This window comes from Zea mays, chromosome 1, assembly GCF_902167145.1.
Source record: "Zea mays cultivar B73 chromosome 1, Zm-B73-REFERENCE-NAM-5.0, whole genome shotgun sequence".
Taxonomy (NCBI): Eukaryota; Viridiplantae; Streptophyta; class Magnoliopsida; order Poales; family Poaceae; genus Zea; species Zea mays.
This window is the reverse complement of record NC_050096.1, coordinates 196,093,676-196,110,038: the sequence shown is the minus strand read 5'-3', so window position 1 is coordinate 196,110,038 and position 16,363 is coordinate 196,093,676. Positions and strand designations below refer to the sequence as shown.

General features: G+C 49.6%; 2 protein-coding genes and 1 pseudogene across 3 annotated transcripts; 2 read left to right on the top strand and 1 right to left on the bottom strand.

The window, feature by feature from the left end:
* The first annotated feature begins 1,713 nt into the window (after positions 1-1,713).
* Positions 1,714-3,630, top strand: LOC113664105 (uncharacterized). Its single transcript, NM_001367435.1, has 3 exons — positions 1,714-2,450; positions 2,794-3,048; positions 3,160-3,630. The coding sequence occupies exons 1-3, from the start codon at positions 1,821-1,823 to the stop codon at positions 3,460-3,462; spliced, it is 1,188 nt and encodes a 395-aa protein (NP_001354364.1). The 5' UTR covers positions 1,714-1,820; the 3' UTR covers positions 3,463-3,630.
* An 840-nt stretch (positions 3,631-4,470) lies between these two features.
* On the bottom strand, positions 4,471-11,602 carry LOC103642551 (type II inositol polyphosphate 5-phosphatase 15). 2 transcript variants are annotated; one of them, XM_008665806.4, is made up of 11 exons: positions 10,402-11,602; positions 9,423-9,675; positions 8,539-9,343; positions 7,663-7,787; positions 7,450-7,534; positions 6,806-6,959; positions 6,628-6,665; positions 6,266-6,533; positions 6,049-6,172; positions 5,408-5,768; positions 4,471-5,261 (listed from the first exon to the last, which is right to left on the bottom strand). In XM_008665806.4, exons 1-11 carry the CDS (start codon positions 11,234-11,236, stop codon positions 4,869-4,871), a joined length of 3,441 nt encoding a protein of 1,146 aa, XP_008664028.1. In that variant the 5' UTR covers positions 11,237-11,602; the 3' UTR covers positions 4,471-4,868. The 2 variants fall into 2 exon arrangements, with proteins under 2 accessions (XP_008664028.1, XP_035820101.1); XM_035964208.1 differs by having other exon boundaries at positions 6,634-6,665.
* On the top strand, positions 11,451-14,871 carry LOC118473123 (transcription initiation factor TFIID subunit 4-like; annotated as a pseudogene).
* The last annotated feature ends 1,492 nt before the right edge of the window (positions 14,872-16,363 follow it).

The following is a 16,363-nucleotide window of genomic DNA, read 5'->3' as shown; positions in this document are numbered from 1 at the left end:
CGTGGTTCCCAGCTTTCAGGCTGGCTAGCTCCAGCAGCCAACAGTGCGTGCGTTTTGGTAGGGGCGGCAGCAGTAGACTCTCTTAATTTGCACGCTTTCAACTAAGGCATATATTATTTCCTCTGCTACTATTTTCTCCCAAGGAAAACAAAAACAAAAAACAACAGGCGAACAAGCAGCACGTCCACGGTCAGTGGCTGAGCGTGGTTGAAGGGCAGTCCGAGCGCCGAACCTGTCCTCCTCCAAGGCACGCACGCACGCCAAGGCCATCAACCACGTCCATTTTCTTCAGAGTAGGGGGGTCTTTGGTCAGCAAACTGCTGCTGCACAATGCAACCGAAAAGGTTGACACTGCTTCAGTGGTGGCTCCACCTCCACTGTCCACTCCTCCAATTTGCGAGGCTTCAACCGTCAGCCTGCCTGCCTCTGCCTTGTTTGGTGTGAAAGATTTGGCAGGTTTCTCGCTACTGTACGTCGACATGAAATGGGATCCGTCTCCCTTTCAGTTTCAGCCGTATCTCGCCCATCTGCCAACCTGCGGGCGGATTTTGTTGGTTGGTTCGTTGGTTGGGTCGATCTGTTTGACTCGTTTGGTTAGGTTACCTGTAATTATGGCCACCCCCCCTCAACCAACGAGCACGCCAGGCGAGTAGGCGACCGTATACGCAATGCCGCCGTCACGGTGGCGTCGGTCAGGAGAGGAGGGTGCCCCGTCGCGATCCCTCGCCGGCCGGCTGGACCACCAAAGCGCCGCGCGTCCTTCTCGGGGTCTCAGTCGGGCGCATCGCACGTCTACGGGATCCGCATCCGCCGGCGCCGGCGCCACCACGCGCGCCAGAGCCCGGCCCCCCGGCCGTCGCGTGGCTGTCGTCCATGCATGTCCCTCCTCCTCCCGGCCGGCCGGGCGCCTCTCATGCTTATCCCCGGCGACGTACGTGCGGACGACGGGACCGAGTTTCTGCTCCATGTCGACGACAAACCCGCGTCACGGGAGAACGACAGAAGAGATCGATGTGAAGAGAAGAGGCACGGATTCGGGTCACGTCGATCGGGCCGGCGTGTGTGGACAGACTGCCGTGTCGTAGCCTAGCGTCTGAACCGGGACGCCCGAGCGGCGACGTCGAAGCGCGCGAGCGCGTACACTGGGCGGGCGGCCGTACCCAAGCCAGGTGGTCCATCGCCTTTCGGCACTCGGCCGCCGTCGCTCCCAAAGTTCACAGCTGTGACCAGACCAGCGGGCGGTGGAAGGCTCCGCCGGACCGTGAGATCCTGGGGCGAGAGAGAGAGAGAGGACGCGACGCGCCGACGCCACAGTTGAGTCCATAGACGGTGCACCCCACCGCTGCATGCCAAGACCAGCCACTCCCTGCGGCGCAGGTCACGCTAGTTTGAGACTGCCTCCAGGTCCTCTAAAATGATCCTATACTCTAAATTTAGAAGAAAAAAAATTATATACAACACTCCCGTCTATGCACGTAGATATAAAATACAGATATAGAGAATAAATATAGATTAAGTTGATCCGCACCTTCAGCTGGCATCCACCGCACGTGCTCGGATTCGTTTATCTGCTGCTAAAAGGATACTTCGCTGTCACTGGGACGACCGCGTCAATCTCCGCCCCCACGTGTCCACCGCCATCTGCGGCCTCGTGCCCTCCTCCTCTATTAACCGAGCCCGCCTCCACACCCGGACCACACCCGCACCAGCCTCTTCAGCGCCCTGCGCCCAAGCTCCAGCTCCGATCCGTAACCCAAACAAACGACACCTTGGGCTTGGAGCCTACTGTGCCACCGGCCCGCCCACGAGACCCCGCGGCCATGTCCATCCCGCGGCTCCTCCTCCTCGCCGTCCTCGCCGCCGCCGCTGCGTGCGCGCCCGCGCACGCCGCCGGCGCCGGCGCCTGCGCGGCGGAGAAGTTCTCGGGCAACCGCGCGTTCGCGGCGTGCGCCGACCTGGCCCGCCTGGGCGCGTCGCTGCACTGGTCCTACGACGCCGCGGCGGCGTCCCTGTCCGTGGCGTTCCTGGCGGCCCCGCCTTCCGCGGGCGGCTGGGTCGCCTGGGGCCTCAACCCCAGGGCGCAGAGCATGGACGGCACGCAGGCGCTGGTCGCCGTCCCCAGCTCCGGCGGCGGCGGCGCGTACGAGGTGCAGACCTACAGCATCTCCGGGACCTCGCTCGGCGCCCCGGGCCCGCTCTCCGCCTACCGGACGTCGGGCCTCGCCGCCGAGGTCGGCGGCGACGGCCGCGTCCGCGTGTTCGCGACCCTCGTGCTCCCCAACGGCACGGGCGCCGAGGTCAACCACGTCTGGCAGGTCGGGCCCTACTCCGGCGGGATCCAGATACACGACACCAAGGGCGACAACATGAACGCCAAGGGGACGCTCAACCTTCTAACCGGCGCCACTGCCGCCGCCAGCGGAGGGGGCAGCATCATCAGGAAGAAAAATGTGAGTTGGTCGGTCCCCACTCCCCAGACCCCCACCCTTCGTCTGTTCGCGTTATTAACAAGGCATTCCTTCGTTTCTTCGATTCTGACCCCATCAGGGCAGTTCTTCGATACAGCCAAGACAATCAGCTGGCATATTTTATTCCACAAGATATAAACCCTCTCGCTCTAACAGTAGTGTGCCAGCCATGTGACCTGTGACAAACTGATGAAGAAGTCTCCGTTCCCATTAAGAATGCCATTGTTGTCATCTAGCTACCATCTGTTAACCACCGGTTTCGCTCTGGGCGTACACTGTCCAGTATTTTTCTGGTCTCTTATCAAACCATCCGTTCTTCCTGTAGACTCATGGGATCCTGAATGCGGTGAGCTGGGGGCTTCTGCTGCCCATGGGAGCCATCTTCGCGAGATACCTCAAGACGTTCAGGTCGGCTGACCCGGCGTGGTTCTACCTGCACGTCGCTTGCCAGCTGCTCGGGTACGGCGTCGGGGTGTCCGGCTGGGCGACCGGCATCCATCTCGGAAACCTGTCCAAGGGGATCACCTACTCGCTCCACAGGAACATCGGGATCACAGTCTTCGCTCTCGGCACTCTGCAGGTACTTCATAACTCACACGCTTCACTGTTTTCACCCAGCTGGTGCATGGAAACTCCGACGCCCGCCCCCCGCTGATCTTCTTCTTCTTCTTCTTCTTCCACCGTTCGCTAGATCTTCGCGCTCTTCCTGAGGCCGAAGAAGGACCACAAGTACCGGGTGTACTGGAACGCCTACCACCACTCGGTCGGCTACACCGTCATCGTGCTGGGCGTCGTCAACATCTTCAAGGGCATGGCCATCCTCGACGTGGAGCAGAGGTGGAAGACGGGCTACATCGCCGCCATCTCCGTCCTCGGCGCCGTCGCCGTGGCCCTGGAGGCCGTCACGTGGGGCGTCGTTCTGAGGCGGAGGAAGGAGGAAAGCAAGAGCTACAACGGCACCTCTAACGGCGGCCGCTTGCCGCTGTCTATGTAGCTCGTCGCCATGTATCTCCATCATCTGGAGAGGCAGCAAACAGCCGTGCGACTGGCTGGCGCTGGCGCGCTTCTTTCCCATCGTGTTTTCGTTACACATACATGCATGCTAATCTAGACCGGTAGTAGTTCACATAGTACTTCGTTACATGTATACAGTTTACTTCAAGATTTAGAGAGAGAGAGAGAGAGAGAGAGAGAGAGAGAGCTGATTATGATGACGTGCACCTTTACAGACGATGATGTTCCTGTACATTTATCATGACGTGGAAACTAGCTCCACAAGTCTCACTTTCCATACGGTCGTAGGAACATCCCTTGTGATCTCCTGCCAATTCAAACCTTTTTTTTTGTATTCTTTCAAATTCCAAAAACTTTTCGTCATCTCCAACATTGTTTTGTTTTGTGACCTGGTCATTGGAGGCGAGGCCAGTGGCCTGGGCGCCTGGCCAAACCCAACTATTGTCACCAAAATCGTCACCGCGCTTGGACTGTTCAGTGTACCAGATTTGACCCAACCTAACTGCACACCAGGACTGTTATTGGATGTCAAATCTGCTGAATCTTTTGGCTGCGTGAGCCTGCATGAGTGCATGACCCATTCTCCAACGGGGAGTTGGAAAGTTTGTTTCGCCTGCACTTGGCTCAACTCCTATCCACCTCAAACGCATTAACTCCCATGTGGGTCACCTTCAGCTGGTGTGCTGGTGGGTGGAAACTGGAAAGCCTGGAACTAGAAGCCACCTCAAACTGAGGTGTGTGAAGTGGGAGCAAAGCAAAGCATCGTCCAGCTCGAATCAAACATGGTAGGAATAACAGGCCCAGGCAGGATAGACGGTGCTTTCAGGTTCCCAGCATTCTTAACGAAAAGCCAGTGTTTTGCTGAGCTTGAGCTGAAGTTTGGAATTGTGAGACTGGGAAAGGGAAGGAAGAAAAAGAACACTTTTTTTGGGTATAGGTTCTTCTGCACAAAAGATCACTGCCTCATTAATCCAAGAGAATTGCCCTGTAAGTTAAATGTACTGCCTCTGTGTATAATTCACACTAGCTTGATTCAATGAAGTAAACCTCTATTATAAGTACACACACAATTATGTACTCCACCTTCTAACCACATAATTTCAATGCCACATCTAGAACGTAAGAATGTAAAAAGAAAAATGTTTGCAACAACTGCACACACACACTTTTTTCTTTTCCCTTTTTGATCTGATATGCAAAGGACGGTGAGACGTGAGAGGTCAGGGACGCATATGTACAGAACAAGATGAAGAGCAGAACCACTTCTTCTCTCCCCACCCCCACCCCCAAGCTTAGGCAAGAAATCCAAGACTCCACCGGCTAAACACTCGGACAGAAAGCAAAAAAACCACAGCACCAGGCAAAACAAAACTGAGCTGCTCGTCTCTACAGGTTCCGCTTCCGCACGCCGCACAGGTCGCGCACCTCGGAGCTGCCGAAGTTTGCGAAGTCAGAACGCAGCAAGTGATTCGACTGGCTACTCTTGGGACCTGGCACAGCGTCGCTAGGTGAGTCGGTAATGGGGCCGCGTGGGTTAGCGGACGGCGGGGCTGGAGGCGCCGGGCAGCAGTGCCGGACGGTGATCCTGTGCGTGGCGGCCTCGGTCGAGGCGACGCCCGTGACGTTCACCGACAGGACGACCTCTATGTCTCTGGTGGTCTCGCACCACCAGCTCTGCTGCACCCCGTCGACGAACTCTTCTTGCGTGAAGAAGTCTTCGTGGTGCACGGCGACTTCCGTTGTGTCTCCTGGTCCGATGAGGCCGGATGATGGCTGGACCTGTCGGGCATTGCAGGGTGGGAGAAACATGTGTTATAACTAAAAGCAGAATAAAGTACGGTAGAGGTGGTACTAGAACAGTAGAAATACAGAAAATGTGTACATATAGACTAAAAAACAAAGAGAGAGAGAGAGAGTAACTCTACCTCAAGCCAAAGTGGAAAGCCAAAGGATGCCCTTATGACTGGCTCAGATTTAGTTCCATCTTGCTTTCTGATTGATTGGCCTTCACACAGGATTTCAAATGCAGCCTTACTAGTTTCGCAGTTATTAGTTATTCGGAGGATGACATCTTCTTGGTTTTCCAATATAATGTTGTTTGTGCTGACGATAGTGTCCGGAACAAAATGCAACTCCCGAAGCAAAGAGTGTACCCTTTTGTTAGACTCGACTATTTTTCCATACTCTTGCCTTCTTATCAGCTCGTCTACTCTCGCAATATCAACGCTAAATGTACATCTCACTGGTTTATGATCACTATCTGTGACATCCATGCAAGCTTCGTACCTATCAAAGAGCAAAAAAAAAACAACGACAAGTTAATTCTGCAAGGAATAGTTATACTAAAGAAGGGTCACATAACTCCAGTAGTTCTCTTCCTCAACACACACAAAAGATGGTCGAAATACAAAAAACGCCTGGCTCTGTGAAACCTTAGGGCCAGTTCGTTTGTGTAGGATTAGACCAGGATTCAATCCAATTCATCAAAACTTATATAAATTAGAAAAACAATCCGACCAGGAACTGTTTCAGGCCTTCAATCCGTAAAAAACGAACAGGGCCTTACGCTGTAATTGCAGCGACAACAGGACACTCTAATGAGCATTCAGGCATTGATACAGAACGGCTATCACGATATAGTATTCTATCGCACCAAGCAGGTATTCTCTTCTTCTCGCCTGAATCGTACCCTGCATGGAGATGATGGAACAAACTCATATCTAAAGCAGGTGGTACGAATAAACCATGCGACAGGCAAGTATTATAAGCATCAAATACAGTACCTGAGAGACCCATCTGGTGTCGTTGGAATTTGTAGGTCGGAGGAAATTTGATTCGACCTTCACGCATTCCTTGAAACACATTTCCTGCCTCCATTTCCGCTCGAAGTTGGTCCCTTTCTCTAAGCCAGTCAAAGCTCCTCTGAGAGACCATATCCCTTGCTTCATCATAGGTGATGCCATCAAGTCGGTAGTTGAAATCACCAAGAAAGACAACCATGTCAGCTTCTGCCAGCTCAGGCCTATCTTCATCGGCTTGGTTTTCATTAGCCTGCCATTATTACAGTATGCACACATAAATAATTTCACTCCCAGGAGGAGAACTAGTCAGTTATTGTTGTGAACACAGATTGATGATCACATACACTCACTGCTTTATGCAATTGGACAGATGTAGCAGAAGCTGTAGTACAACGACAAAGAAAACGTGTAGTGTCATGTATAGCAATGTTAGTAAACAACAGTACTTCCAAGAGGCATTTGACAACAAAATACCAGTCAGTAAGCAACAGTACTTCCAAGAGGCGTTTGATAACAAAATACCTGTAGATCCATGGGGTTTGTTGAAAGTCATTGTCCGATAAATATGGTCAAAATCAGCATTACGGCGGCTAACATTTTCTTGGTGTGCAGCAAAATGATTGTTTACAAAACATATCCTGCGATCAAAGACTCTTATTCTTAATCCTACACCACCCTGAAAGAAGTATCAGCGGTCATTTGTACAGTTACAATGTAGAACGGTGAAGGAAATTAGGAGCACAACTTTGACAGACATGAAAAGGTAATAATCAACTATTGAATTCAAATATATAACTACTTGTCCAAGAGCTTATCTGCAGATTAGTGAAGTTAGAATCTTCCAAACATAGCTGTCCGTTAATATTTTTTTTTCTGTCAGTTCATTTCTTTTGTTCTAGCACAGACGAGCACATTGCTTCTCCATGATACAGCAACAAAAAAACAGCACATTTTAATAAGTTTGCTGATTCTATATTGCAATATCTCCAATAAATGCCATGCAGATTACCAGTTTCTCTTTTCCTTTTTTTCTGACAAAGTTTTTATTATATTGTGCAGAAGGGAGGGCCTAGGGGATGCCTAGTGGTAATAAACAGACCAAACAGATGATACCTGGTACCTTCAGAAACCCAAAAAAAAGTGAAGATGCCTTGACAATCGCTTACCTTGTTGCCAATAGCACGTCCAAAGCCACATGGCACTGCAGCAGCATCAACATCACCAACATGTGGCTTAAGGTCATTCCTTGCCCTTCAGATAATCATGACGTAGGATGTGGAAATATGAGACGAGAAAAGTACGGAAAATGCAAATTGTAATGCTCATGTGAACAGAAATGCACGATGTTTTATTAAGAAATGATTATGATTAGTCAGTACCATGCAGCAATAAGTAATCCTGCCAACTGCCTTGAACCAACCCTGTGGAAGGATATCCCCTCATCAAGTGTTTTGCCAATACTGTCTATCCACCATTGCCCATTGGTACTGCCCTCAAGTCCTACCTAAGGCCATAACAGAGATATTTTGAATCAAATATTCACCTTAGAGAACAATAATCAAAAGAGTACAAAATAGTAGGTGGCAATAGCTAGTGATGTTGAAATTTCTGGACTAAACTGAAAGCAGTAGGAGAAAGATCAATACATATAGTAATAAGCTGGCAAAATATAAACTTATTAGTGTTCCCACTCTTTCAGTTATCAGGGTAAAATGGATACCTTCTAGGAATGGATATATAATTAACACGAGAACAAAATACATTAACTTCCCAAGCTTAGAGTAATAGAAAAAACTAATTGTGATCAGGAAGATATTTCTTCCTATAAGCTACAACATTGAAAACTTTAGCTCAAGATACAAAGCAAATAATAACAAGATGGTGACACAGTACAAGCATTACAGTGTATTTACATTGCATTTTGGCACAAATAAAACCTAAATGATTGGACGCTGCAGGACCATGAACAAGAAGATTCACAACATTCCTTCCATTTCATAATATAAACGATGATGTTAATCAATGGTAGTAGGTGGATAATTCATCGAATACCCCTTAAATCATGAAACGGTTGGAATAGACAAAATAGGAAGATCATCAGAAACTATGGAAACTGTATTCTCTAAATACCTCCAATTCAAAATTCTTAACAAGATTTTTTTTTCTCCCTGTTCTGACACCTATTTTCCAAATTGAATGGCATCTTCCCACTTGACTGAAATAAATAAATATTAAAGTGAGGCAAAGTATCTTACACTTTCTTTGGCTGCTGCCATGGCAAGAACTCCAGCACCCATCTCGACCTCTTGCAAACCAACCACCACCAACCCAACATCGAAAAATGCACCACCCAACCATGACTTTAGCGCTTCAGGACAAGCTTTCTCTTGTGCAACATTCCAAGTCCCAACCAGTATTTTAAGGTTCTCTAGCCTTGTGTATGACAGCTCCCTGCTAGCCAATTCATAGCGTAGAATATCATCAAGAGGGCTAGGGGAACTTAGAGACCATCCTCGAATGCCACCATGATGTGCCAAAGAAAAAATGTAAGAATCGCCGACTGCCATGCTTATGACTGGGCAGCTATGACCAATCCATCCTGCCTGAAGGTTACCTTCAACATCCATAACTTGAATAGTACCACTTGCATAGCCCACCCAGATCCTCTCTCCGAGTGCCTCTATGCATTGAACAGAAGAGCTATGGTAATGAAATTCTTGCAGTCTATTCCCATTTCCATCCCACACAATAATTGAACCATCTGTACAACCAGACCAAATAGTCCCATTCATTGCTTGAGCCACCGCTTCGGTTCGCCGATTATCTTCCACAAATGTCCCTTTTGTTGCAACTCTGCGTACAGCATCAGCTGCGCCCATCAAGGCATTCCTAGATTTCCGAAAGAAACTTAAAGAACCTTGCAGTTTCTCCTTTTTTGTGGGTTTTGCTTTAATCTCTTCCTCTATGAATTGTTCCGGCATTACTGGGGCCTCAGGACGAGCTAAGTCGACTTGGCCATCGATGCCAAATACTTTTAAAAGCTCCCTAGTCTTAGCATCCCTGTATAAAACATGTAAGAAAATAAGGGACAGAGAACTTCAGGAAGCTGTTAGATACAACTATATTTATCGAAGTATACCAAAGAGCAAATGTCATGCTAGTTACACTCCAAACTTTCAATCGGCAGTGGTCTGCGAGCATGTGTTTCACATCAGCAGTAGGCAAAGAGCACATGTTACCAACTGTAGCATGGTTCCTAAGGTCGATATAGGATTTTTCAACCAACGAGGCAGCCTCATGAATTTCTTCTGGTGTAGATGAGAGGCACTTAGCAAGGGCTTCCCAAGGCCATGCCTTTATCGCACCTCCTTCCGATCCTGACCAAATTTCACCTGTTTCCAAGACATTAAGTGAAACAATAAATTGGAATTGTGTTTAGCCCTTCTAAATCAAAATCTATGTTAACACGTAAACTATGAAACACCAGATGAATAGACTCAAACAACAAAGAACTAGTGATTCAGCCATAGACAGATAGTGAAAGGTAAACGTCCCAATGAAGCTGGGAGAATAGGTTTAGAACTTTCCGAGAGTACAAAGCTGTTGGAACGACTTGGATTTTGCATAGTAGTATTCTAGAATCATGATAGTTAAAAGGTTCCACAGGCTAATCCGTCTCTGTGTGAAAAGACACCACAAAGGCCCAACACAACTTCTCCAGCTAGAAAGATGCCAAACGCGCTAAATCCATGCGTATTCACCTAAGAAAGACAAGGGAATGAAACCGTTCCAGAATAAGCTAGAACTCTTACTCTATTTGTAGTTGTCCCCACCTCATACAAAACAACAAAGCTTGGACATAAAATACTCAACGTATATAGCTAAGATTTAACGGCGGCATGATAATATTCTAATTTATGATTCGAAATTTTTGCCATCAACGAGTCAATAACTATACTGACTACTCAGGTCCCAGAACTTTATTGCTGAGCTACCACATTTCAGTCACGTGAAATCAGCCAGCAAAACCGAGCACACTTTCTTGGCACCGAAAAAGTGACATTGCCAGAAGCAGTCCAGTCAGCAGAGCGCAAGATAACGAGATGATCGATTGTTACCGTACGGCGTGACGACGATGGCGAGCACCGGCGTGCGGCTGAACGCCTGCCACGCGAAGGCCTCCTTGAACATGGCCGCGCTGCCGGTGGGGTCTCCTCCGGCGGGCGCGGCGTGGTCCACGCGCCACGCCCTGATCCTGCCCTCCCTGTGTCCCGTCCACACCAGCCCGTTGGCGCTGTCGACCGCGGCGCAGAGCGCGGGCGGGACCGGCACGGAGTCCCTGAAGGGCGCGGCCTCCTCGTCGCCGCGGCGCCGCGGCCCGGCGCCTGGCCACCACCCGCGGAACACCTCGTCGAGGCACCACACCCGGACCCCGGACTCGGCGCCGGCCCACAGCTTCCGCCGCCGCGGGTCGCACACCAGCGTCCGCAGGAAGGCGCCCACCTGCGTCTCCCGCAGCGGGTGGGGACGCACCTCGAGCGGCGGCGGGCGGGCCGGGTGCACCGCCGCGCGGAGCGGCACGCGGAAGATGCCCTCGCCCCCGCCGGCGCCGACGAACTCCGGCAGCGCGTCGCCCGCGCCGTCGTACTGCGACATGGCCCGCTCCAGTGCCGCTGCCACCGCCGAAGGCGGCGTCGGGCCGCCGTCGACCCAGGCGGCGAAGGACGCAGCAGGGGCGAGCGCCGCCTCGCCGTGGCCGTGCCCGTGCCCGTGGCGCTGCGGGAACGACGCGCAGCGCTGCGCCGAGGCGGAGGCGACAGGGCCGTCACCGTAGCTGAGCACGCGCTGCGCGGCGCAGAAGGTGCGTGCGGGCGCGGAGGCAGGCTCCGTGACGCGCGGCAGGTGCAAGTCGGCGGCTTTCCGCTGCGCCGCGGACTCGTCGTCCGGGTCCATGTCCCCGCGATCCGGCTTTGCGATTTTGGAAGCGATGAGAAGGCGGCGAAGGAGGTGGGACTGCAGGAGGATCGGGAGGCGAGCGCTGGAGAGGTGAGAGAAGGTCGGGCGGGGCCGGAACGGAGGCACACCCGTTGCGGGAGCGGAAGGGGCAGGGGAGGGGCCGTGCAGGGAAGGCAACCATGAGAGCGTGGACTGTGGCGTGTGGGTTTATATGGGTGGATGCCTCGTGGACCGGGACCACGGCAGAGGCAGGCCAGGCAAATCAAGGTCCGCGGCCGCCGGCTGGCTCTGCCGTGACAACCAATGTAATCAGAGTTATTAAAACCTGAAGCCGTTTGGAGCTCTCCCCGCGTTTCGCGGTTGCAGTTTTGCATAAAGATCCTCTGTCTTTTCGCGATTTAGCTTGTGCTCCTCCCTCGACTTGGTCTCCGGAATCCAGGTGCAAATCCCTCCCTCCCTCCCAGCCCCCCTCCCCACCTCCCTCTCCACGCGGCGGCTGTCGTCGAAGCCGCCGGGGCCGTCCCTCCCTCCCTCCCAGCCCCCCTCCCCACCTCCCTCTCCGCGCGGCGGCTGCCGTCGAAGCCGCTGGGGCCGTCCACCACCAAACCCTACCCGCTCTTCGCCAACCCTCGCCTCCTGCGTCGCCGCCTAGCGCTCTCCGGCGTTGGCGCCGACCCCAGCCGCCGCGGGTGAGGGCCCCTCCGCCTCCTCCACCGAGGACCCGGTCCTCGTCCGCGTCGCCGCAGCCGCCGCCGAGTCCAAGCTCGTCTCCTACGGGGATGCGACCGCCGAGTCCAAGCTCGTCTCCTACACGTACGAACCTTATCCTGTGACCTGTCACACGCGCCCTTCCCATTCCCGTGGTCTCATTGCTTCGACCGCGTTCGTTCGCAGGAAGCTGGGTCCTCTGGCCAGCGGGGACGTGTTCTGCCTTCTGCTGTTCTCTGCGATTGGAAGGTTCAGCCATGGCCTGCCCGTCCTCGACGCCGAGACGTTCAAGACGGCCGACCCCTTCATTGCTGGTTAGGGAATCGGAAATAGAGCCTTTTTAGGGTTGTTGCTCATCTGACGCGCGAATAGATGGTTTGCTCATGGATTTGGGTCTTCTACAGGGTGGTTGCTGAGCGCCTATCTTCTTGGCGGATTTGGCGATGATGCCAAAGGGCGCAATGGCGTCGGAAGCGTGATTATCACCGTAGCTAAATCATGGGCTGTTGGGATACCGGTAACTTTCAATTCTTTAATTCTACTGTTTCAAGAATGAGCCAGGTTGAAATGTTATCTTGGTTCTTGTTGTTTTTTTACCCAAGGTCAATAACGTTTTTGTAAGCTTATGCCTTCTGATTTTTAACCCATCTAACACCATCTTCTGTTTTTTTGCCGACCGTGCTTGCACACAACACCATCTTCTATTATCCATCATTGTTGTCTATTGCTTGCATGAGTGCATCTGCCTTCCCCTTGTACAATATATAACTTTTTTTATCAAATACATCACAAACTGCATTTATTTCTGTGTCTCATCTATTCATGCAATTATTTGTTCTATGTATTTGTCACGTCCCGTGGCCGCCGTCGACGAGGAACGGGGCGTGAGACTCCGACAAACTCGCACGTTCTCTTGTCAATTTTATTCATCACACCAACAGGAGCTTCATTGCCCCCTAACACTTTCTCCTGTTGAGGACGATTGCTGCAAATTTGGCGGTCTGGATGTCTGAAAATGACCATAAACAGACGATTCCTTAGAGTTCGTTTCAGAATTTACAGTTGAACATTGATTACACACCAGTAGAGTTCCCTTCCGCACAATGCTATTATCAGACGACACTTGGAAAGCTTGCCTCTGGAGACATTTCACTTTGTGAGTACAAATTGCTCTCTTTTAGAGATATTCCGCACAATGTTTATTCAATAAAAGAAATAGTTGATGAACCAGTCAGTAACCCCTCTGTTCCAAAATGGAGGTTGACATGCAGTTTAGAATGGACATACTCTTCATAATCTTGAGCTCCAATATAATCTTGTGTTGCATTTATGTGAAATAGTCTTTTAGTACAGGTACAAATTGCATTCAAATTTTATGCTAAATATGTATCAGGTTTCTGAAAATATAACTTTGGAGACTACTGGTAAAGATTGGTCTGTTTACATAGAATTCAAACATTAATGTCATGTTCATGTCGTGATCTATATTTCTAAAAAGAAAACGAAAGGGAGGCAAGAGCATCCCCATATATTATTAGAACAAAAAGAGTCAACCCAGTTTTATGGTGAAATCGGGCCAGAAACCGAACAACCGCTCTGCCCAGAGTGCCGCCAAGACCCACTGCTAGAGGACCAGTCCAAATTACTTAGAAAAAGAATTGTGCCATTGTCAGCTTGAAAAATACTACCTATGATTTGCTTTCATTGTTGATTTACTTCTGTAGTAGTATCTTAATGCTAGCTTTGAAACCATAGATTTTTCATTAAATGTAGTTACACAATAGAATTTTACATGTGATTCAGAGTCAACGATGCAAATAATCTTGTAGAATATTATAGAAAGAAACAATTTTATTAATTGATCCCAGACAAGGAAATGAACTTGTATTTTCTTAAAGTAAAACTCACAATTAAATGCTTAACAAGCAAATAACAAGCACTGCCTTTGGGTTTGATTTGTTTCACTATAATAATACATTTATCTGTCTATAGGGGCTGTTTCTAATACCTAACACTTTAATGTTTATGTCGTTCTTTTGGCATGAAGACATGAGAGAAATGTTTGAGTTGCTCCTACATAGATTAAGAACGAAGTCGATCATGCAGGCAATGGATGCACTACCGAGTATCTTTGGAGCTTGCCGGTTGAAGAACAGGCCCCGCTGCAAATCAACATCTATGAGCTTAGTTTTTTTAGATATTTCTTTTGTCTCACAGGTTAATCCACAATCGGTGGCATGTTGTTGTTTGTTACCTAGAATTTGAGTCCTCTTTGTGTAATGTTCTGGAGATATATGATCACAACATGAATGAACTTGAGGAAAGTGATTAGGAGGCAATAGAAGGTATTATATCTAACAGTGGTTATTTTACTTTAGCTGGATTGTTTGGGACACTAAATAATTTCTCATGCATTTGAGTGTATTTGAATACTCTAAGGTTGGTTTTTTGCCCTTACATGGCGTGATTCAGATGATGGCGTGGTTCAGATGGTAGAGCGCCCGATAGGGCGCTTCTTTTCTAGTTATGTAAAGGTTGAGAGTTTCTTCAGTTGTGACGATTGGAGTTGGAGATGAATGTGCTTTTTTCACTCTATCTTTTAATTAAGATTTTTAAGTAATTCCTGAGAATTTTTATCCTTTTGATGCTTTTGGTATGCTCGCTGTAACGGCTGAAAAAAAACAGTTATCGATACCGGCGAAGTTGGAGCAAATATACGGAGGTACATCTCCCTTGTGGGTGTATAGGAATTAGATGCAGGGTAATGCATATGTGGTGAAAATTTAACTGTTATAACTAATTTTTGGATTTTTATGTGTGCATGTGCATCCACAAGATAACATGTAGCTCCGCTACTGGTTACTGTAGCTACTGGTATATGAAACCATTTAACTCGTGGCTTATGGCGTGCTTGGTTCTTGGTTCGCGTAGATATTAGGAATCTGATTTTGAAATACATTATGAATCCATGCGTAGCTCATTCTATGTTTTGGATTTTATGCACCAAGAAACAGAATCCCAGAATTAAATGTGCATTGTATTTTTTCGGTTAACATACACGGTGCTAAATCTAGAGACACTAGGTTGTACATATACTAAAAAGACCAATATTGTCTCCAAATATGCCAAACCTAGCTCATATGCTGAGCTTTTTCATCCCTAAACCCTTTTAGTAGTAAAAAAAATCATAGATATGAGGTGTTTGGTTCCTGAGATTAAAGGTTAGTACGTGTCACATCTGATGCTTGAATGGTTATTATGAGTAATAAATATAGTCTAATTATAAAACTAGTTATATAGCTAAATACTAAACAGATACACAAAAAAGTATTAATCCTAATTAATATATGAGTAACAAATGTTTAATGTATCATCATATATGATCGAATTATGATCTAATTAGGTTTAATAGATCCGTCTTATCATTTAGTCCTCGTTAGTGTAATTAGTTTTATAATTAGACTATTTTTAATATTTCTAACTAGTATCAAACATCCCATATGATATAGAGTAAAGTTGGCTACCTTGCATAGTTGCATATCCATATCACCGTTGTAGTCTTGTAGACTATGTCCACCGAGATTCCACGCATGCAGGCGAGATCGACCCGCCGTGACCGGCGAGATCTGGACTTCGCCTTTCCGCTTCCGGGCCTCGCTTTCGGCTGCCCACGAACGAATCCGGTTAGACGAACCGGAAATCGACAATTGGCCGGCGCCCGTCGCCGCCCTCGCCCTCCATTTTCAGATGGCTCCCTCTGAATATACAAACTGGAAGATCGGTACGCCGCACGCGAGGTTGCTGTCAAGTCAGCCTGATCGGGAACTATGCAGGTGAAGGTGCAGGTGCCGACCATCATTAAAGACGCACGCAACCACGACTATTAACGACTCGCTTTGTCGTCGTCGTCGTCTATAATCCTTTCAAGCGACCCTCGGCGGTTCGGCACCGGGCTCTTGCCGCCGCCTATCCAGGATCCTCCGGTCCGGCGGAGCGAAAAGTCCCGCCGGAAAGAGACGTGCGCCAGCGCCGCGCGGCTAGCTTCATCGTTACGCGGGAGGCGGCAGCAGAGCACAGCAGCGCACCACATCGTGAGCAGCCGGCAGGAACGGACGGGATCTCGCGCACGCACTGGCACTCCGGGGTGCCGGCCGGCCGTCCGCCCGTCCGTCGGCTTTGGAGGGCCACGAGCACGAGTGCTCCTCCAGTCCTCCACCTTCGATCCAACTGCTGCTTGTGCTTGGTTGTCAGCACTGACCAGGCAGCCATCGATCGAGCAGGGATAAAAAGTCCGTGCGGGGATCGTGGATGCGTGGACCTGCCTGCGCTTTTCATCCTTTGTTTTAATCCGGGAAAAAAAATCCAAGTGGGGGTTTCCGAGCTGGCCGTGACGTTGGCCTGGCATAAGGATGATGC

Bases quoted from the DNA above. Each gene is read 5' to 3' on its own strand.
- LOC113664105 (NM_001367435.1), top strand. From the start codon at position 1,821: ATGTCCATCCCGCGGCTCCTCCTCCTCGCCGTCCTCGCCGCCGCCGCT. The intron at 2,451-2,793 runs GTGAGTTGGTCG...TTCTTCCTGTAG, and splicing joins GCATCATCAGGAAGAAAAAT to ACTCATGGGATCCTGAATGC. The intron at 3,049-3,159 runs GTACTTCATAAC...ACCGTTCGCTAG, and splicing joins TCGCTCTCGGCACTCTGCAG to ATCTTCGCGCTCTTCCTGAG.
- LOC103642551 (XM_008665806.4), bottom strand. From the start codon at position 11,236: ATGGACCCGGACGACGAGTCCGCGGCGCAGCGGAAAGCCGCCGACTTG. The intron at 7,788-8,538 runs GTAAGATACTTT...TTATGGCCTTAG, and splicing joins TGGCAGCAGCCAAAGAAAGT to GTAGGACTTGAGGGCAGTAC. The intron at 6,173-6,265 runs GTACTGTATTTG...ATCTCCATGCAG, and splicing joins ACACCAGATGGGTCTCTCAG to GGTACGATTCAGGCGAGAAG.